The sequence below is a fragment of the Anomaloglossus baeobatrachus genome, chromosome 5 (genome assembly GCF_048569485.1).
Source record: "Anomaloglossus baeobatrachus isolate aAnoBae1 chromosome 5, aAnoBae1.hap1, whole genome shotgun sequence".
In the NCBI taxonomy this organism is placed as follows: Eukaryota; Metazoa; Chordata; class Amphibia; order Anura; family Aromobatidae; genus Anomaloglossus; species Anomaloglossus baeobatrachus.
This window is the reverse complement of record NC_134357.1, coordinates 108,360,276-108,382,695: the sequence shown is the minus strand read 5'-3', so window position 1 is coordinate 108,382,695 and position 22,420 is coordinate 108,360,276. Positions and strand designations below refer to the sequence as shown.

The 22,420-nt window shown below is 43.1% G+C and overlaps 1 protein-coding gene across 2 annotated transcripts in view; it reads left to right on the top strand.

Moving 5' to 3' along the window:
* LOC142313355 (intelectin-1-like) overlaps positions 1-17,734 on the top strand; it is an 88,917-nt gene extending 71,183 nt beyond the window's left edge. For both annotated transcript variants that reach the window (XM_075352371.1, XM_075352370.1), the window contains exons 3-8: positions 348-503; positions 12,744-12,991; positions 13,879-14,037; positions 14,639-14,759; positions 14,842-14,945; positions 17,191-17,734. In XM_075352371.1, the coding sequence (XP_075208486.1) occupies positions 348-503; positions 12,744-12,991; positions 13,879-14,037; positions 14,639-14,759; positions 14,842-14,945; positions 17,191-17,343 (941 nt within the window). In that variant the 3' untranslated portion in view covers positions 17,344-17,734. The remainder of the gene's footprint in view (positions 1-347; positions 504-12,743; positions 12,992-13,878; positions 14,038-14,638; positions 14,760-14,841; positions 14,946-17,190) is intronic.
* The last annotated feature ends 4,686 nt before the right edge of the window (positions 17,735-22,420 follow it).

Below are 22,420 nucleotides of genomic sequence, written 5' to 3'. Positions count from 1 at the left end.
AATGACCTATCCCCTGCATACATCATCAATGTCAGACTCCTCACTCATCAGTGGTTATTAATTCTGGAGGTGGCCAGATGAAAACATTAAACCAAGCTGATCAGCAGAGCTCCATCCAATATGTAGCAGCTGCTTAGAACTGCAGATCAGCTGCGATCTGAAGAGGAACTCATTGACACTACATGGTAATAACTGCTATAAATTACACAGGTGTGCTGTTCAGCTCCATTCAATGTTTACTTGCGGCTGCTATTTGGCTATTAAAAATAAAACACACAATATACTGTATATAATGGTAAACATTAAAAATGTATATGATGTAACATACCGTACTTATATTTTCTTAGAGAAGTCTTCTATGGCTGAGGTTAAACAAAACATTCAGACTATGTTGGCCTGCTGGGACAAGAACACTGATGGATACCAGTCAAATCCCACTGGTGGATCAATTCATGGACACAGGAGCTGCAATGAGATTAAGAGTTCATATAAATACGCTGAAGGTGATATTTGTATACATATGATATATGTTAATATTACTCAATATTCGATAAAGAAGATTTTATTCTCCAGCCATGTGATTTGACTAAATAATATACATTTTTGGATTTTCATTGATGTTTATGCTTAACATAGAAAGATTCCAACAATCCAGAGATCATCCATAATAATAATATTTATTCATTTATATGGCACCATTAATTCCACAGCACTTTACATACATTGGCAACACTGTCCCCATTAGGGCTCACAATCTAAATCCACTATCAGTATGTCTTTGAGGTGTGGGAGGAAATCGGAGAACCCGAAGGAAACCCACGCAAACACGGGGAGAACATACAAGCTCCTTGCAGATGTTGGTGGGATTTGATCCCGGGACCCCAGCGCTGCAAGGCTGAAGTGCTAACCACTGAGCCACCTTGCCGCCCCAATAAAATTTAGCGTTTATTCCATCATGGTTAACCCCTTACTGCCAAAGCCTGTTTTCACCTTCCTGACATGGCCAAATTTTTCAATTCTTACCAGTGTCAATTTCTGTAATAACAGTAAAAAAAATTTTGTTTAAAAGAACAGAAAGTCCTCAGTGGTTGATACCTTTTAATGGCTAAATGAAAAGATGGTAATAATTGCAAGCTTTCGAGACTACTCAGGTCTCTTCATCAGGCATGGTATAACACAAAATCTGAAGAGTCACATATTTATACACAACAGGACTTAGAATAGTGCAGTAAAAAAAAAACAAAAAAAAAAAACAACAAGTTATATGAAACAGAACTATCACTATGGCAGGGGGGCAAACTGTTGTGGGGCCATAAATACTGCTGCAGTTCAGTGTGAAAGTTTTATTGTCCTTTGATAAGGGTCTGGTCCGGGCTGTGACACACTCGGATGGTCAGAGGAGCACATCTAGATTTAGATGTGCTCCTCTGACCATCCGAGCGTGTCACAGCCCGGACCAGACCCTTATCAAAGGACAATAAAACTTTCACACTGAACTGCAGCAGTATTTATGGCCCCACAACAGTTTGCCCCCCTGCCATAGTGATAGTTCTGTTTCATATAACTTGTTTTTTTTTTTTTTTTTTTTTTTTTTTACTGCACTATTCTAAGTCCTGTTGTGTATAAATATGTGACTCTTCAGATTTTGTGTTATACCATGCCTGATGAAGAGACCTGCGTAGTCTCGAAAGCTTGCAATTATTACCATCTTTTCAGTTAGCCATTAAAAGGTATCAACCACTGAGGACTTTCTGTTCTTTTAAACAAAATTTTTTTCATCTCTACTGGCTAACACGGTACAAAGATATATTTTACTTGTAATAACAGTAATAACTCTGGAAAGCTTCAGCGGATTCCGGTGATTCTTACAATGTCTTTTTTTGTGACACATTGTATTTCATCTTAGTGGTAAATTTATGTTGACATTTGTTACTTTTCATTGTGAAAATATCAGAATTTTGTTAAAAATATTGAAAAATTCACAATTTTCATACTTTTAATTTTTATGCCCTAAACCAGAGTTATGTCACACAAAACAGTTAATAAATGACATTTCGCACATGTCTACCTTACATCAGGTCCATTTTTGAAGCATATTTTTTTTTTTTAGGAAGTTAGAAAGGTTAAAAAATTATCATTAATTTCTCAATTTTTCAATAAAATTTACAAAACCAATTTATTTTACCATATTCCATTTGAAGTGACTTTCAGAGTCTTGCGTGATAGAAAACACCAAAAAACGACACTATTTTAAAAACACCAGCCCTTAAAGGGCTCAAAACTACATACAAGAAGTTTATTAACCCTTTAGATGCTTTACAGGAGTTAAAACAATGTGGAAGGGAAATATTTAAATTTTACTTTTTCCCTCAAAAATATTGGTTTAGTCTCAAATGTAGCATTTTCATAAGGGTAACAAGAGAATATTGACCATACAATTTGTTGCGAAATTTCTCATGAGTACATCGATACCCCATATGTGACATAAAACTACTGTTTTTTGTGCACAAAAGGACTTAGCGTACAAGAGAGTGAGGTCATCATAAATAAATCAAAATCACAACCATGGTTACTGCATATAAAAATTAATTTTATTACAAAAAGTATAAAAACAGGTTGGATTTTCATAATATATAGATAAATTTTAGTATAGAAAGTTTAATGATCACAGTGAAAAATGAGGACAGCAAAAAGCAGCACAATACCTAAACATGTCAGGTGTAATAGACAGATGAAAAGCTGACCCATGAAACATAGTAATAGAAGGTATATATGTGGTCAAAAACCATGGGAATAGCCAGGTAAAGAGAGACTGATTGAATTAAATGAAGGTAACAGGTAAATTACACTTCACTTTAAATACATGAAAGCTCCATCGTATGTCAATATAGACTCAAAAGAGGTTAGCTCGGAGCATTTCAAAATAAAACAATCAATCAGGCTTACCCATATGTCAGACTGCACTGGTCAGAATAACAGCTCGTGTGCCCCCTTGGGCACATATGGGTAAGCCTGATTGATTGTTTTATTTTGAAATGCTCCGAGCTAACCTCTTTTGAGTCTATATTGACATACGATAGAGCTTTCATGTATTTAAAGTGAAGTGTAATTTACCTGTTACCTTCATTTAATTCAATCAGTCTCTCTTTACCTGGCTATTCCCATGGTTTTTGACCTCATATATACCTTCTATTACTATGTTTCATGGGTCAGCTTTTCATCTGTCTATTACACCTGACATGTTTAGGTATTGTGCTGCTTTTTGCTGTCCTCATTTTTCACTGTGATCATTAAACTTTCTATACTAAAATATATCTATATATTATGAAAATCCAACCTGTTTTTATACTTTTTGTAATAAAATTAATTTTTATATGCAGTAACCATGGTTGTGATTTTGATTTATTTATGATGACCTCACTCTCTTGCACGCTAAGTCCTTTTGTTCTCCTTGTATTAAACTGTATGTTAAGGTCGTGCCATAGCGGTCAATTGATAGCCGCATATGTGATTCCACGGTTGCGGACTTTTTTATTTATGTTTTTGTGCACAGTAGGCTCGGAAGGAAGGTAGCAACATTTGAATTTTGGAACGCAAAATTGGCTGAAATAGACAGCTGACGAGCCCTGATATGCCTAATAAGTAGAAACCCCCCACAAGTGACACCATTTTGGAAACTACACCCCTGATCTTATTTATTTAGAAGTGTGGTGAGCACGTTGAATCCAGAGGTGTTTCAAAGACTTTTATATCATTAAAATGTGAAAATTAACAAAAAAAAGTAATTTCACACAAACATATTGTTTTTACCCCAATTATTTTAATTTTTCAAGGGTAACAAGAGATGTGGACTATACAATTTTTTGAGCAATTTCTTCTGAGTACACTGATACCCTGAATGTGGTGGAAAACTACTGTTTGTGCACACAGCAGGGCTCGGAAAGGAAGGAGTGCCATTCAACTTTTTGGAGCACAAAATTAGCTAAAATAGATAGTGGACACCATGTCGCATTTGCCGATACACTGATATGCCCTAAACAGTAGAGGACCCCCAAAAGTTAAAGTACACCACTACCCCATATGTGTTGGAAAATTACTGTTTGTATGCACAGCAGGGCTCGGAAAAGAAGAAGCACCATTTGACTTTTGGAGCGCAAATGTGGCTAAAGACCAAATTATGATGGCTGGGCAACTGTATCTGAACATTTTCTGAATGGCAGTTTTTGAGGGGTGTTCTTGATTTTTAGAGGATTGTACTTGCCAAGAAAAGTTGGGGTTGCATTAAGAGCATTGATGATAGTTAGATCTAGTCCAACCTAAAGGTACCGTCACACTAAGCAACATCGCTAGCAACATCGCTGTTGAGGCACGACTTTTGTGACGTAGCAGCGATGTTACTAGTGATGTTGCTGTGTGTGCCATCCAGCAACAACCTGGCCCCTGCTGTGAGGTCGCTGGTTGTTGCTGAATATCCTGGACCATTTTTTAGTTGTTGCTCTCCCGCTGTGAAGCACACACCGCTGTGTGTGACAGCGAGAGAGCAACAACTGAATGTGCAGTGAGCAAGGAGCCGGCTTCTGCGGACGCTGGTAACCAATGTAAATATCGGGTAACCAAGGAGCCCTTTCCTTGGTTACCCGATATTTACCTTCGTTACCAGCATCCGCCGCTCTCACGCGGCGAGTGGCGGCTCCCAGCTCCCTGCACACATAGCCAGACTACACATCGGGTAATTAACCTGATGTGTACTCTGGCTAGGAGTGCAGGGAGCCAGCGCTAAGCGGTGTGCGCTGGTAACCAAGGTAAATATCGGGTTGGTTACCCGATATTTACCTTAGTTACCAAGCGCAGCATCGCTTCCACGCGTCGCTGCTGGCTGGGGGCTGGTCACTGGTTGCTGGTGAGATCTGCCTGTGTGACAGCTCACCAGTAACCCGAGTAGCAATGCTCCAGCGATCCCTGCCAGGTCAGGTTGCTGGTGGGATCGCTGGAGCGTTGCTTAGTTATTTACTGCAGTAGACATTAATTAAAAAGTTAATGCTGGCTTTAAGTGAATCTGCCAGCAGATTTTTTCTATGTAATCTTAAGACAGTAGGAGATAGAGGCTGACACACAGATACACCCTGCTGTGCTGTTGTTTACTTATAGTGAAGGTTTTATCACCTAGGATTACTATTGCTTGCACTACACTAATCCAGCCACATACTCTACTGTGATTAGCACCTTTTTGTTTATAGACCCTGTAAGAAGAGAGCCAGGAGTGGGCGGGTTAACTTTCTGAGCACAAGTGCATTGTGTCACAACTAGAAATGAGCCACCCCGCTAGTGTTCGAGTTCGGTTCGGTTCATCGAACGGCGGGTGTGTTCGTCGAACACCTTCGAACCTTATTGAAAACAATTGCAGGCAAACGCAAACACATACAAACACATTATACATATACACATACAGTTAATAAACATTGCCATTATACTTACAGGTCCTGCGACGCATCCTGCAGACTCTGTCTCCCGCCGCTTCTCCTTCCGATCATCGTTGTGCCCTCCCGGTAACTAGCACTGATGATACGACCTTCAGTGACGTCATAGCATGTGACCAGTCACGTGTGTATTATCTCATTGGCTACAGACTGGTCACATGGCTATGACGTTATGCTAGGTTCTGGCAGTGCATCTCTCCGGAACTCGGTGCTTGTTCGAGCATCTCCGTGTACCGGTGAGATGCTTGGGTACATGCTTGGCTCCCCGTTCCTACATGTCGGCGCTCTTTACAGAATCAGCCCACATGCAGGGACTGGATGCCACAGCCGGTGAATAGCGGCGCTGGGAATCAGGTGATTGGAGATCACCATTGCTATAGTAACCCGCCTGTCAGGTTACTATTGCAATGGTGGCAGTGGTGACATCACCGCTTACAACCTGCAGCCTCTGTTCGCTCACTGAGCGATTAGACTGCATGGAAGCAGCAGCGTCTTCCTCCCATGCAGTGCTGTTTGATGTAGCAGAGCTGCATAGGTTGAGGGAGAAAGAAGACAGAAGACCAGAATCATGGAGGGGTGAGAAGGAGTAATAAACATGGAGTTTTTAAGTGTGTTTGTGTATTTATTTCTATGAAAGTATTTTTTCTCTGTGTGGTATCTTTTTTTAACCCTTTATTGGAGATTCTTAATGGCCGGGTCAAACTTCCCTGACATTAAGAATCTCTGGCTTATTACTAGCTAGTAAAACAAAGCTAGTATTAACCCCTTATTACCCAGTGAGCCACCCTGCATCAGGGCCACTGAAGAGTTGGATACAGCGCCAGTTGATGGCGCTTCTATGAAAGCGCAATTTTCTGAGGCGGCTGTGGCTTGCAATTCGCAGTGGAGGGGCCCAGAAAGCTTGGGCCAACCAGTGCTGCAGATTCCAATCCCAGCTGCCTAGCTGTACCTGGCTGGACACAAAAATGGGGTGAAACCCATGTCGTTTTTTTAGTTTTTTTTTATTATTTTATGAAATTCATGAAATAATTAAAAAAAGGGCTTCCCTATATTTTTAGTTCCCAGCCGGGTACAAATAGGCAGCTGGGGGTTGGGGCAGCCATACCTGCCTGCTGTACCTGGCTGGCATACAAAAATATGGCGAAGCCCACATCATTTTTTTTATTTGAGTTTTTTGGCAAAATTAAAAATGCTTCCCTGGATTTTCCATTGCCAGTGAAGGTAACACCAAGCAGTGGGGGTTAGCAGCCAGTAGCTGCTTGGATTACCCTTAGCTACCAATACAAAAAATGCAGCGGGAACTCACGTATTATTTTTGATTTTTTTTTAATTATTTATTTAAATAACTAAAAAAAATGGGCTTCCCTGTATTTTGATTGCCTGACATCACAGTACTGTAAAAATAAATCATTAAAAATATGACGTAGCGCTCCGCGGTATTTTTGATTCTCAGCACAGATAAATCAGACAGCCCCCCCCACCACCCCCATCTGCCTGGCGTTACCTTGGCTGGCAATCAAAATACAGGGAAGCCCATTAATTTTGTTTATTTAAAAAAAATAGTTAAAAAAAAAATAGGCTCCCACCGTATTTTGATCGCCAGTCAGGTAAAGCCAGGCAGCTGGGGGCTGAGATTCTCGGCAGCCCATAGCCACCCCTGGAAATGACGCATAGTTTCTTAGCACCATTTCCTGGCACTTTAGCCGTCTCGTCCAGCTTCCGTGATGGCGGTGGCTCGCTGGGTAATAAAGGGCTTAATACCAACTTTGTATTCTCAGATGGTACTAAACCCGAAATTCATGGAGGCACGCCAAAATAGACATGACCATTATGAATTTCTAGTAAAGATAAAAAAAAACAACGCACAGAAAAAATATTTTTATTAGAAAAAAAACACAACACAATTAGTGACTGCATCTTTATTGAACTAAAGAACCACCCCACAATAAGCTGATGCATCAGTGCAAAAAAAAAAAAGAGAGAGAGAAAGAGAAAGAGAGAGACAGATAGATATATAGAGAGAGAAAGAGACAGAAAGAGAAAAAGAGAGAAAGAGATAGAGAGAAAAAGAGAGAGAGAGAAAGAGAGAGAAAGAGAGAGAGAAAAAGAGAGAGAAAGATAGAGCGAAAGAGAGAGAGAAAGAGAGAGAGAAAGAGAGAGAGAAAGCGAGAGAGAGAGAAAGAGAGAGAAAGAGATAGAGAAAGAGAGAGAGAAAGAGAGAGAGACACACAGGCACTACCGCCACCGTCATCATCCCCACACACAGCCCGACAATACCGCACTCTTTATCATCACCACACACACCCCGACACTACTGCATGCTCCCTGTCAGCTTCATGTAGCAGATCTGAAAGTGTCATGTGGATTACTTGAGACCTGGATGGGTGTTTGGGGATAAATAAAGTGGTAAAAGAGGGTTGTTTTTGTCTTTTATTCCAAATAAGGGATTTTTCATTGTGTGTGTTTATTTACTTTCATTTACAGGTTAATCATGGAAGGTATCTCGGGGAGACGCCTGTCATGATTAACCTAACCTTATTACCCCGATTGCCACCGCACCAGGGTAATTCGGGGTGAGCCGGGTAGAGTCCCGGGACTGTCGCATCTAATGGATGCGGCAATTCCGGGCGAATGCTTCCCCCGAATGCTGGCTGATATTGGTAGGCTGGTGGGCTCCCCATAACGTGGCTCTCCACATCCTGACAATACCAGCCTCCAGTCATGTGGCTTTATCTTGGCTGGTATGAAAATTAGGAGGGAACTGCAGGTTGTTGTTTTTTTAATTATTTATTTATTTATTTTACTGCACGATATAGACCCGCCAGCCGGCGGCTGTGATTGGTTGCAGTGAGACAGCTGTCACTCAGCGTGGGGGTGTGTGTGACTGCAACCAATCATAGGTGCCGGTGGGCGGGAAAGCAGGGAATACCAAATTGAATAATGAGCGGCAGCCATTTTCAAAAGAGGAAAAGCCGCCGGAGCTTTGTGACAGCCGTACAGCCTCGCGCCTGTCATCGGTGAGTAGGAAAGAGAGAGGGTTTGTGCTGGGGATGCAGGACACATGCAAATACACAATGAGCACACATAGCCTTACTGTGAAAAGCCACGGTTTTGGTGATCGAACTGTTATCGAACATTAACTCGAACTGTCGAACGTGAAGCAAATCATTCGAGTTCGTCGAACGACTCAAACATTGCCCAAAACAACTCGAATTTGAAATTGGCGAACGGTTCGCTTCCAACACCGCTCATCTCTAGTCACAACTGCTGCAGCCAATGCACTACCGTAAGTGATACATCGTTGTATTCAGAATCACTTTGCCTACATCATGTTGCTTTAACATAAGGTAGCAAAAACCTGCTGACAGACTCCCTTTAATAAAAAAAAAAAAAAACAATTTCGGAACACACATTACAATCTCAGCTTGCTGCCAATATAGTTGCTTCTGGAGTTATTTCACAATGCCATGTTCACCACTTTTTGCCAATGGCAGTTCCTACATTGGGCATTTGAGCATGAGAACAAGACCAGAGTAATGCCTGCTTTATACGAGTCAACCGATCGTGCGATTTCACGATCGATTGTACCCACCCCTGTCGTTTGTGCGTCACGGGCAAATCGCTGCCCGTCTCGCACAAAGTCGTGAAGCCCCCATCACACTTACTTACCTGCTGAGCGACCTCGCTGTGGGCGGCGAACATCCTCTTCCTAAAGGGGGAGGGACGTTCGGCGTCACGGCAACATCAAACAGCCGGTGGCCAATAGAAGCGGAGGGGCGGAGATGAGCAGGACGTAAACATCCCGCCCACCTCCTTCCTTCTGCATAGCCGGCGGGAGCCGCGGGATGCAGGTAAGCTGTGTTCATCATTCCCGGGGTGTCACACAGAGCGATGTGTACTACCCCGGGTATGATGAACAACCAGCGCCATTTTAATGAAACAATTTTTTAAAACTGAGCGACGAGTACACGACTCACGATTTGTGAGCGATACTGCGTTGCTCACAGGTGTCACACGAGATGACGTCATGATTGATGCCGGAAGTGCGTCATTAAAACCGTGACCCCGACGATGCATCGCATGATAGCTCGTCTCATGTAAAGCACCCTTAACAGTAAGGCCCTGTGCGCACAATGCGTTTTTACCCGCGTTTTTTGTGCGTTTTTGCTGCAGAATTTTTTTGAGAAAATTGTTGAAACCTTTCTGCAGACATGCGCACACTGCATTTTTTTTCTCAAGAAAATTCTTTCAGTAGATTTTTTGAGAAAAAGAATGAGCATGTCACTTCTTTTCTGCAGCTAACTGCGTTATTTACTCCATTGACTGTAATGTAATCATGAAATCATGCAGGGAATAACGCAGGTAGCAAATTCTGTGTGTTTCATTGCGTTTTCCTGCGTTATTCCCGTGATATTTCACGTTTTTCGAGATATAACATTCATCACTGCCCTGCGTTTTGCAGGGAAGTGATGTCATTATGACAGGAAGAGGAAGCTAAGGAAAGAGTAAACACACACAGCTCACACTCACACACAGACACAGACATATAGAATATACGTAGAAATAAAACGTACATATCAAAAATAAAAAAACGGAAAAAAAACGTGGGCTCTGCCGTATTTTTACCATGCAGCCAAGGTAAACACACAGCGGCGGCCCGGTATTCTCAGGCTGGGGAGGGCGAGGGCCAGGGTTAATGCCCCCCCCTCCCGCAGCCGAGAATATCAGCCCGCCGCTACCCCGAGAATGTCGCATCCATTATGCAACAGTCCCGGTGTGTTACCGACTCTTTTCGATTGCCGTGATGCCATGGCAATCAAAGTAATAACGAGTTAATGGCAGCGTATCGCTGCCACTAAGTCCTAGCTTAATCATGGCAACGTCTATGAGACAGCTTACATGATTAACCTATAGGTAAAGTGAATAAAAACACACACCGAAAAATCCTTTATTTTAAAAAAATAACAAAAAACCCCCTCTTTCACCACTTTATTAACCCACCCAAACACAGAGCTTCAGTGTAATCCACACAGGTCCCACGACGCTTGCAGACTGCTGCAGCAGCGTCTGACACACAGTACTTAATGTAGCCTTGTAACGAGACTGCAGGGGTAACTACAGGTCATTTCTCACGGTTGGTAATGTGAACACATTACTGCTCGCGAGAACTGCAGTGTGTCCTCACAGGGACTCTATATATAGATTGATCTGTCCTCTATCTATTGATTATCTATCCATCTATCTATCTATCCCTCTATCTATCTATTCATCTATCCATCTATCTATCTATCTATCTATTTATCTATCTATCCATTATCTATCTATCTGTCTATCCATCTATCTATCTATCTATTATCTATCCATTATCTATCTATATATTCATCTGTCTATCTATCTATCTATCTATCTATCCTTTATCTATCTATCTATCCATTATCTATCCATCTATCTATCTATCCATCCATCTATCTATCCATTATCTATCTATTCATCTATTCATCTATCCATTATCTATTTATTTATCTATCTTTCTATCCATCTATCTATCCATTATCTATCTATCTATTCATCTATCCATCTTTCTATCTATCTATTTATCCACTATCTATTTTTTTATTTATCTATCAATTATCCATTTATTATCTATATTATTTATTGCTGTTAAAGCATTAAAAAACGCAGGGAACAACCTGCAAAAAACGCACCAAAACGCGATAAAAACGCATGCGTTATTGGTGCGTTTTTTTTAACGCAGGTGCACTAGTCCTTCCCTCTCAAGAAATTTCTTACGAAATTTCTTGAGAAAAATCCTTTTTCTAGTGTGCACATAGCCTAATACAGTAATCCCTAATTGCAGTGGCAGTGAAGAACTTTTTTTTTATCAAGAAATTGCACCATGATCCCCACTGAAAAAAAAAATTCAGGAGTATTTTCAGGGACAATGTAAATGTGTTTTCTTGGCCTCCAAATGATCCCACATCTCAATTTGATTGAGCACCTGTGAGACTTTCATGCGAATTAGGTCTGACACATGGAGCTCCATTACAGGAGAGATCTGTTACTAATGTCTAAATCGGGCTTTACACGCAACGACATCGCTAACGAGATGTCGTTGGGGTCACGGAATTCGTGACGCACATCCGGCCTCGTTAGCGACGTCGTTGCGTGTGACACCGCAGGAACAACTGGTAACGATCAAAAGTACTCACCATATCGTTGATCGTTGTCCAGTCGTTCCTATCCCGATTATCGTTGCTGTTGCAGGTACGATGCTGTTCGTCGTTCCTGTGGCAGCACACATCGCTATGTGTGACACCGCAGGAGCGAGGAACAACATCGTACCTGTGGCCGCACGCAATGAGGAAGGAAGGAGGTGGGCGGGATGTTCGTCCCGCTCATCTCCGCCCCTCCGCTTCTTTTGGGCGGCCGCTTAGTGATGCCACTGTCATATAATAATGAATTCACTGCACTCAAATTTGTAAATTTGCAAAGAGTGAAAAATAATTTATTGGAGCAAAGTGGTCAAGCAACATCCAACGACGTTTCGACCCACCTGGGTCTTAGTCAAGTCGCTGTGTAATGGGTGACTGTAGGGTGAGGGATGATGTGCACTGTGGCACTGAAGTATATGGAAAAGGTGCCTTGAGGATATATGTGATTTGCAAGCGCAGCAGCGCTGTTGCTTTTGATTCTCAAATGGGTCGAAACGTCATTGGATGTTGCTTGACCACTTTGCTCCAATAAATTATTTTTCACTCTTTGCAAATTTACAAATTTGAGTGCAGTGAATTCATTATTATATGACTCTAGGGCATCGCCCTCTTTTCACGTGCACCATCATCTCCTTCAGTCCGAGTGCAGACCATTGTTATATTATTATAGTGACGCCACTGTGACGCCGAACGAACCTCCCCCTTAGAAAGGAGGCGGTTCGCCGGCCACAGCAACGTTGCTAGGCAGGTAAGTATGTGTGACGGGTGTAAGCGATGTTGTGCGCCACGGGTAGCAATTTGCCCATGACGCACAACCGACGGGGGCGGGTACGCTCGCTTGCGATATTGCTACTGATATCACAGTGTGTAAAGCCCGCTTTAGTATCAGATGTCTTGCATGCTTCAAAGGGTCAAAGTGATTCAAGCATCACAAAGGTGACCTACAAAATATTTTGTTGGTGTTTTTTAATATCAGAACAGATTGGTGTAAATATATCTGCTATTTCTATAAATCATTCAAGTGTATGACCTAGTTATACTTGGTATTATGTAGATGGAATATACACGCTGACAACTGAAGCTGGGTTGTCCTATCAGACCTACTGTGACATGACTACAGATGGTGGAGGTTGGACACTGGTGGCCAGTGTCCATGAAAATGACATCAAGGGTAAATGTACACAGGGAGATCGCTGGACCAGCCAATCAGGAAACAATCCCAATAACCCAAAGGGAGATGACAACTGGGCTAACTACGCCACATTTGGACAACCTGAAGGAGCTACCAGTGATGATTTTAAGGTTATTACTTTTACTTTTTAGACAACAATAATTTTATTAAATTTACATTCTATAAGACCATGTAAAGTTTGAGGTTGACGTTCTCCAATATATAGCCATTAATTCCTTCTTGACCAAGGAAATACATGTACATCATGTGGCCAGTAAGGAAGTATGGAGCTGGATCAGGAGTTGAGCCTTCTCCAACCATTCCAAGGTGACCTCTTTGACACTGTAGACAGAAATAAACATTGTATCTAAGTGATCAGACAGTGGTGGAGGTGGGGTGGACCATAGGAGATTACCACTTTACAATACACTGCAATGCAGGAGTATTTCTATGACTCTTAACTGTGATCAAGCGATTAAAGTTTTCAGTTTACTGGAGGACAAGAAATTTATTATGACAAAAGTAGTAAAGAACAAAATTAAAGCAAAAAAAAAAAAAGAGTTTAAGCTCTTCTCTTTGATTATTATTCAAATAAAAAAAAAGTTAAATATAAAAAAAACAAATATATTTAGTGTATCCATAAAATATCAGTGGGGCTGTCAGTCATTGCAGAGGTCATGGTTACATCCGCCGCGCTCCATACACAGAATGGTGACTGAACCCATTCCGGCGCTGTCCCCATGACTGAAACCTGAATGCAGTCGGGCAATTAAAGCTCATTTCCTTCCGGCAGCGAGGTTTAATCCACAGGTGACAGACAATTTCCAAATGCTTTTAACCTGCAGATTAACCTCATATCTGCAGGTTAATAACATTTTTGCTGGTGACAGGTTCCCTTTAACGCCATTATATGTTGAATACATTGTAAAATAATAATCACTTTGCATACAAATCCTGTTAAAATACAATCTCAGAAAGAATCAATTTGTATGTTTTTTATAAACCAATTTGTTTCTAGAATCCAGGATATTATGATATTATGTCAAAAGACTTGGGCTTATGGCATGTACCCAACAAAACACCCATATCTAAGTGGAGAAAAGCCTCTATCCTAAGATACCGCACAGACAATGGGTTCTTTGCCCAGGAAGGTGGAAACCTCTTCCATCTATATAATGTAAGTAATCAACCAGGTCACTATGACCTACATTGGGTTTATCATCTTGACTTTCTATGGCATATCCACTGGCAAATAAGTATAGACTTTAGTTTTTGTAATATGAGGAGACTGTATCACTATAAGTACAGAATATAGCATTTTAGAAAATAGAGACGACTAACACTAAAAAAGTAATAACTCTCATTTATCAGAAGACGGTTTATTAATAGGTCTATAACCATGGCTGAACTGCCCAATTCCATATGAGCTGATGCCCCTATAGTCGTCTCTCTTTTTTCTACATTGCAAGGTGCTCCAACTTCCCTTTTTGCAAGCAAGTTCTTGAAGATGCCTCCCATTCCCTGGCATGTATGTGTAGCTCCATTACCTCCCCTCTAACCTCATTTCAGGGTCAGCATAGAAGAGTTGTGTGGTGGAACCTCGGAAAGAACGCAATTAAAAGATGGCCTGAAAGCTGATCGGTTGGGGTGCAAGATATCGCATCCCAACCAATCTGGTATTGATGATTTATCCTAAGGATAAGCCATCAATATTAAAGTACTGGACAACCACTTTAAACTTGGTTTTTAGCCCACAAATGTTTATTTTATTCTGTTAGATATATCCAGTGGTGTACAATGGTGGAACCTGTCCTGCAAATAATGGACCTGCCATTCCCGTTGTATATGACTTTGGAAGTGCTGAGAAGACCAAAGCATTTTATTCACCAAATGGACAAAGTAAGGGCATTTTTATTGTGTTGTGGTAAGATGATTATAGTCTACATGAATACGATGCTAGTAATTCTTTTTCTGATTGCAGGAGAGCTTGTTCCTGGCTTTGTCCAGTTCCGGGCTTTTAATCATGAAAAAGCTGCCCTGGCTCTGTGTGCAGGAGTGAAGGTGACAGGGTGCAATTCAGAAGTTGTGAGTATAATAATTCAAATATAATACATCCAATAATAATCTTAATAATGTGTGTAAAATGTAAAGGCAAGCAACTATCAACATCTCACCCTACCACTTTGTCTGCAATTTCAAAGTGTGTATCTAGTCTAAAGCCACAAGTCTGCAGTGCCTCTATGTATCACTCTATGTGACTGCAGACTTGTGAATCCTCACATTGCGTGCACTGTGTACTGTGAGGATTTGCCGGTCAGAATGGCAGTAACAAGGCCGCGAATATGCATTTTACATACTGATGGCCAGAGTCCAATTAGCTGTCCTCGCTCAATGCAAGTGTACTAAGTAAGAGCGCATCCATTTAGTCTGAATGTGGCCGTGAGTATGTACAGTATCTCGCATACTCGTGGCCATGTGACCTGGCTTTGACAGTGACAAATTCCACACAGTGCACAGTGTGCATGATGTGAGGATTCATAAGTCAGCAGTCACATACAGTGACTGCAGACTTGTGGATTTAGATGGGACAACTCCTTTCATCCAGCTACGTCATTAAAGGGAACCTGTCATGTGCAATATGCACCCAGAACCATGAGCAGTTCTGGGTGCATATTAGTGATTCCTGTCTAACTGTCCCTGCATCTAGTAGTATAGATATAAAGAGATTTTTAGAAAAAGAATTTCTAAAGATCTTTTATCAGATGCTAATGAGACCAGCAAGTAGTCACAAGGGTGTTATTTCCCCCGACTAGTCTGCCCTCAAGGGCATATTAACAAGCTATTCAATGCAGTGTCCACTGTGAACAATGATCTGAATGCCCCGCACTTCGGTTCATGTTCAGTATGAAGCTGGGTGTACGCAAGTGCGCATGACTGGAAGTGCGGGGTATTCGGAGCAGCGTGCACAGTGTACACAGGTACGTGCATCACTGCTGGTAATGCTGCATTAGATAGCATGTTAGAACGCCCCTATGGGCGTACTACCATGCTAAGAGGGTGAACAAGTCAAGGGAAATAATGCCCTTGCAACTAGTCACTGGCCTTATTACCATCTGATAAAAGATCTTTAGAAATACTTTTTCTATAGATTCCTTTATCTATGTAACTATATACAGGGACTGTTAGGGGTGCTTCACACACAGCGAGCTCGCTGCCGAGATCGCTGCTGAGTCACGCTTTTTGTGACGCAGCAGTGACCTCATTAGCGATCTCGCTGTGTGTGACACTGAGCAGCGATCTGGCCCCTGCTGCGAGATCGCTGCTCGTTACACACAGCCCTGGTTCGTTTTCTTCAAAGGCGCTCTCCCGCTGTGACACACAGATCGCTGTGTGTGACAGCGAGAGAGCGACAAATGAAGCGAGCAGGGAGCAGGAGCCGGCGTCTGGCAGCTGCGGAGGCTGGTAACTAAGATAAACATCGGGTAACCAAGGTGGTTACCCGATATTTACCTTAGTTACCAGCCTCCGCAGCTCTCACGCTGCCTGTGCTGCCGGCTCCGGCTCTCTGCACATGTAGCTGCATTACACATCGGGTTAATTAACCCAATGTGTACTGTAGCTAGGAGAGCAAGGAGCCAGCGCTCAGTGTGCGTGGCTCCCTGCTCCCTGCACACACAGCTAAGCGGTGTGCGCTGGTAACTAATGTAAACATCGGGTAACCATACCCGATGTTTACCTTAGTTACCAGTGTCCGCAGCTTCCAGATGCCGGCTCCGTGCAAGCGCAGCGTCGCTTGCACGTCACTGCTGGCTGGGGGCTGTTCACTGGTCGCTGGTGAGATCTGCCTGTTTGACAGCTCACCAGCGACCATGTAGCGATGCAGCAGCGATCCTGACGAGGTCAGATCGCTGGTCGGATCGCTGCTGCATCGCTAAGTGTGAAGGTACCCTTAGGCAGGGACTAGAAATATGCAAACAGAGCTGCTCATGGTTCTGGGTGCATATTGCACCTGACAAGTTCCCTTTAGGCTTGAAGGATTGCTCTGACACCTCTCACTTCAGCATCGGGAGGAGGGTGGAATTGCTGACATCCTGTGAACAAGCATCTACTAAGATACTGCTATGTTATGATATGCTATGGCATCACATCCTGAAGCTGAAGAGAGTTGTGCTGGAACAACCTTTTAATTTTACTCTAAAACACAGTAGATACATTCTATTTTTCATTTGCACTTGTTATACATGTATGTAAAGCACTATGGAATTAATAGCGCTATATAAATGAATACAATTATTATTATTAATTATTATTATTATTATTATATTTGCAGCACTGCATTGGTGGAGGAGGTTTTATCCCAGAAGGAAACCCCAGACAGTGCGGAGACTTTGCTGCCTTTGACTGGGATGGCTCTGGAACACATGTTGGATGGAGTAGCAGCAAAGAAATGACCGAGTCAGCCGTTCTCCTCTTCTATCGCTAATATGATCATTTAATATATAATATTACAATATATGTTATAGTAGTGGCGTGAAGAATGTTTTAATACAATAACAGGTTCTACAAAGTGTTACGAGTTACACTATAAGGAAATTAATGAATAATTAACAGACGGTTTTACAACATGAGAGAACATTTGAAATTGCCTTTCAATTAAAGCACAAATAATATTTAATGAATAAATAAATATAATGATGATTCTTGGTAATTTGAGAGGAATGTACAATCTTGGACTACCTACAATTTACGTTTCTGATGTATACTGCAACTATTACTGAAAGGTATTTTGATACAACATACTTTGAAATTCATTTAAATCCAATCTAAGAGTATTCCTGTAATTGTGAATATTAACAAATAAAATGTGTGTGTTCTGCAGAATAAGATTGTTTAAATGTCAATGGGTAATACAAGTAGATAGTGTTTGTTTTCTATTTATACATATGTGTACATTACCTCCATGTAGATTTACTTATTTTTCATCCAAAATGATTGTTCCAGGTCTATTGATGATCAATCCATCTGTGAAGCAACTGGCATGGCTTCATTTATCCTGCAGTAATCATGATACCTCCCATGATGTCCAAATAGAAGGGAAGCTTTTTAATGTTCCCAATATGGAGTAAATAGGATAGTACAGTACAATAAATCTCCCCACTAAACAAGACTAGTAGGGAAGCAGGCATTAAAGGCACTTTCAGGACCCAAAGGTGAATTCCATGCTAAAAGTCTATTTACAGTGGCATGCAAAGTTTGTGCAAAATTATTGTTGCTGTGAACAGTTAAGCAAGTTGAAGGTGAAATGACTTTGAAAACGCATAAGGCCGTGTTTAATCAGGTACAAGCCACATACATAGGTATGGTCATACGTGTGTGTGGCGCTCTGGACAAGCCAGGACGTCACAGGTACTACACCAACACACCCCACACTCCCGATCAGGCACACCGAAGTCAGACAAAAACCCTTGTTGCCTTCCTCCAGGGGCTGATGTCTACACCAGGGGGTGGGCCAGGCGGTTGGCCCTGCCCACCGAGGAGTTCACAGTCCTGGAGGCGGGAAAAGTAGAGAGATCAGTTTTCGAAGTGAAAGTGAGAGGAAGGGAAGTGGTAGAGGAGCAGACAGACGTGGTGCGGGTGTGTGGCCCGGATGGATCAGCAAGGTTGGCAGACGGTGGTGACCGTCTGCAGGAGAGGCCTATTGGAGCTAGCCGTAAGGACCGTGGACGGGCGGTGGCCCGGCGGTACCGGACCGGTACGCAAAGAGAAGCCAGCACCATCCGGCAGGGGCTTACGGACCCCGGCAAGGCTAGGAGTTGCCGTGAATTTGTCAAATCCGTTAGCGAAGGGAACCTCCTGGGTTTCCCAGCAGCCAATCCTGACAGAAGGCAACAGTCCAACCGAGAGAGGGAAACACAGTCACCGCCAAGGCTAAAGTTCCCAGGGCCAGAGCCTGCGGTCAAAAGGGGCTCCTTCAGCACCCATCCAAGCTGGGGAGCGGGTTACTGGTGGCAACCCATTGGAACCGTACACCCTACACAGGTGCAGGGAAAGGCAGTCACCATCAACCTGCCGGGAGGGGAAACACCGCAGCCGTCTGTAGGACCCGTCCATCCAGCCGTTTGTTTTACCGGAGACTCTGTGTACATCATTGGCTGAGTGAGTACCACCGTGCCGTGCGGCACAGCGCTGCCCCCGCGACCCTGCACCTCACCAGGCCCTGTAACCCGCCTGCCATCCATCCCTACCCCATCACCGGGCCCCGGGGCAACCAACCCCCTACCCACGGAGGGGAGAACTAACATCCAGGCTGCTCCCTGTCTTCGCTCCCGGGATCCCTGTCCAGAGCAGCGGTGGTGTCACCAATCTCACCACAACCGTGGGTGGCGTCACGGACAATATCAAATCCCCACAATCAATTCCCCCCTTTCACTCACAGGCGAGGAACGCCGCTCGAGTCCCCGGGATCTGGCCCACCGCTCGAGCCACCACCGAGCAGCCGCAGCAGAAGCCGGATCCGAGCAGTGGGAGAGCACAGCGTCCCCTCCTCCACCATGTGTCATACATGTGACTTATATGTGTCACACGTGTGACACCTGTGTTTACATATGTGTGACATGTACCGGAGAAAGCATGTGTCTTTCAAATAAAAAGATTTTCTATATTCACCTGTATCCAGCGATGCTTTCTTCAGCTCTGTTGTCTCCTGCTTCTGACCCCCGCTCATTATACTCATAGAATATTCACTGCACCTCGGAGCTGGAAACAGGACCATCACTGGGGACATCTCCGAGGACATGCATCGGAGACCGCATCATCTAGGAGGTCATCGGAGTCTGATGATCTCCTGATGACACCTCCACGATATCTGCGCTACAGCGGGTGTCAGGATGGTGACTTCACGGGTTTATCAGAATTCATTGGGAACTCCGATAACCTCCTGGACGTGACTGCACACACACATACTGCTTGCTGAATACTCACCTGTCCCCAGCACTGTCCCCAGCACTGTCCCCAGCGATGCAGTCCCCAGCGATACTCCTGCTTCCAGCTCCAAGGGGGAGTGAATATTCTTTGAGTATAATGAGCGGAGGTCAGAAGCAGGAGGCAGCAGAGCCAAAGAAAGCATTGCTGGATACAGGTGAATATAGAAAATCTTTTTATTTCAAAGACACGTGTTTTCTCCAGTGCATGTCACACTGATGTCACACGGATCACATCAGTGTGCGGGCCATGTGACATCAGGGCTGCCGGAGAAAAAATGGACATGCCTCCATGTGTGTGTGAGGGGCAACGCAGGGTCACACATGGTCCATGTGAAAACACGGACATGTGTGTAACTTTATAGAATAACATGGGTACATGTGGCATCTTTAAAACCGGATGTCACATGTACCTAAAACACGGACGTCTGAAACCGACCTAAAGTTAAAGATGACACATTTACTTTGTATTTTTGGTTGAAAAAAAAACCCAAAATATTTTAATCTTTTACATTTCAAAAATTACAAAAAGGAAAATGGACCAATGCCAAAGAGGCTCTTTCCCTCAGCACCCAGCTTTCCCATGATCTGCTATACATCTTTCCCTCAGCACCCAGCTTTTCCATGCTCTGATATCATGGGAAAGCTGGGTGCTGAGGGAAAGATGTATATCAGAGAATGGGAAAGCTGAGTGCTGAGGGAAAGATATATAGCAGAGCATGGGGAAGGTGCATGCTGAAGACAAGATGGATATCAGAACATAGAAAAGCTGGGTGCTAATAGAAAAAGGGATTTCAGATCATGGGAATCATGGGTGCTGAGGAAAAGAGCCAAGTGTCAGTGACACTATCCCATAACCTGAGTGTCAGCGTAATTATCCCGTACCCTGAGTGTTGGCGTCATTATCCTGCACCTCAAGTGTCGATGTTTGGTGGGCGGTCCAGGTCCAAACTTTGCCCCGGAGCCCATCAAACTCTAGTTATCCCACTGGATAGAGAGCTATAGTTCCTACTGTATGCGAGCTGAAAAATCTATGTCTTATTTTCTCCTTGCAGGGCCTGTAGCCTGCCAAGAGTGGTTTTGCAGAAAAAATGCTAAATAATAATAATAATCTTTATTTCTATAACACCAACACATTCCACAGTGCTTTAGAATTCAGAGTTTCATATACAAACAAACATAAGTAACAATTATAGAAGATACAATAATTAAAGCAAAAATAAAGACAACCCTGCTCGTAAGAGATTACGATCTACAATGGAGTGAGGTAGGGGTTACACAAGGTTCAAGTGCTTATTTACAATGACACTTCAGCCATCTCCAAAAATGGGGGGGGGATAAATAAAGGCTGCATGAGCCAGTCATCAGCCAATCTTGGTAATGCTTTGGATACAGTGGAGTGTGAGGGATAATTAATGTTCTGAGAAATAGTGAAGGGGATATATATGAATAGATCAAAAAATATATGCTTTTAAGGAGCATCTACCATAGTTTTTTCTGGTCTAGCATTCCAGAGGATAGGTGCAACTCAGGAGAGATCTTGGAGCTGGCAGTGGGAGGTTTAGATTAGTGTAGATGTTAGTCGAAATTCTTTTGCAGAGCATAGAGAACGGTTAGGGTGATAGACAGAGAAAAGGGTGGAGAGGTAGGGGGGTGCCATGATGTGAAGAGCTTTGTGGGTGAGAACAAAAAATTTAAATTAGATCCTATAATGTATGGGAAGCCAGTGCAATGACTGGAACAGAGCAGAAGCGTCCAAATAATGATAAGTCAGATAAGTGACTCTGGCTGCAGCATTAAGGATGGACTGGAGAGGGTAAATTCTAGTGAAGGGGAGACCAATTAATAGAGAATTACAGTAATCAAGGTGGGAATGGGTTCAGGACCACAGTGAGGGTTTTTGGTTGTTTCCATAGTGAGAATTGAGTGGATTCTGGAGATGTTCTTCAGGTGCAGGTGACAACAGAGTATTCAGAGATTGTATATAGGAGGTGAAGGAAAAATCGGTGTCAAGCATAACACCCAGACAACACGCCCGAGGCCTAGAAGTTATCATGGTGCCAGAGATGGAGGGATTAAAATAAGTTCAGTTTTGGAAAGGTTAAGTTTCAGATAGAGAGCAGACATGATGTTTGAAAATACAGACAGACAGTCACTGGTGTTCTGTAGTACAGCGGGGGTGAAGTCAGGGGACAAAGTGTATAGTTGTATGTCATCCGTATAAAGATGGTATTAGGCTATGTGCGCACGTTGCGTACAAGCCCTGCAGAAATTTCTGCAGCGATCTAAAGAGCACATGTGCGCTTTAGATCGCTGCAGAAATGTCCGTAGTGAGCGCCGATTCCATGCGCTCTGCCTGCAGCTCCTGCCATAGACAGAGCAGGAGCTGCCGGCAAAGCGCAGGAAAGAAGTGACATGTCACTTCTTTTTGCGCAGCGCTTCGGCAGTAGCCGAAGCGCTGCGCTCTTAGACGCCACGTGCGCACGGCCCCTGCACAATCTCCATAGACTGTGCAGGGGCCGCAGGACGCATGCAGTTACGCTGCGCTACAAAGCGCAGCGTAACTGCATGTTTTTACGC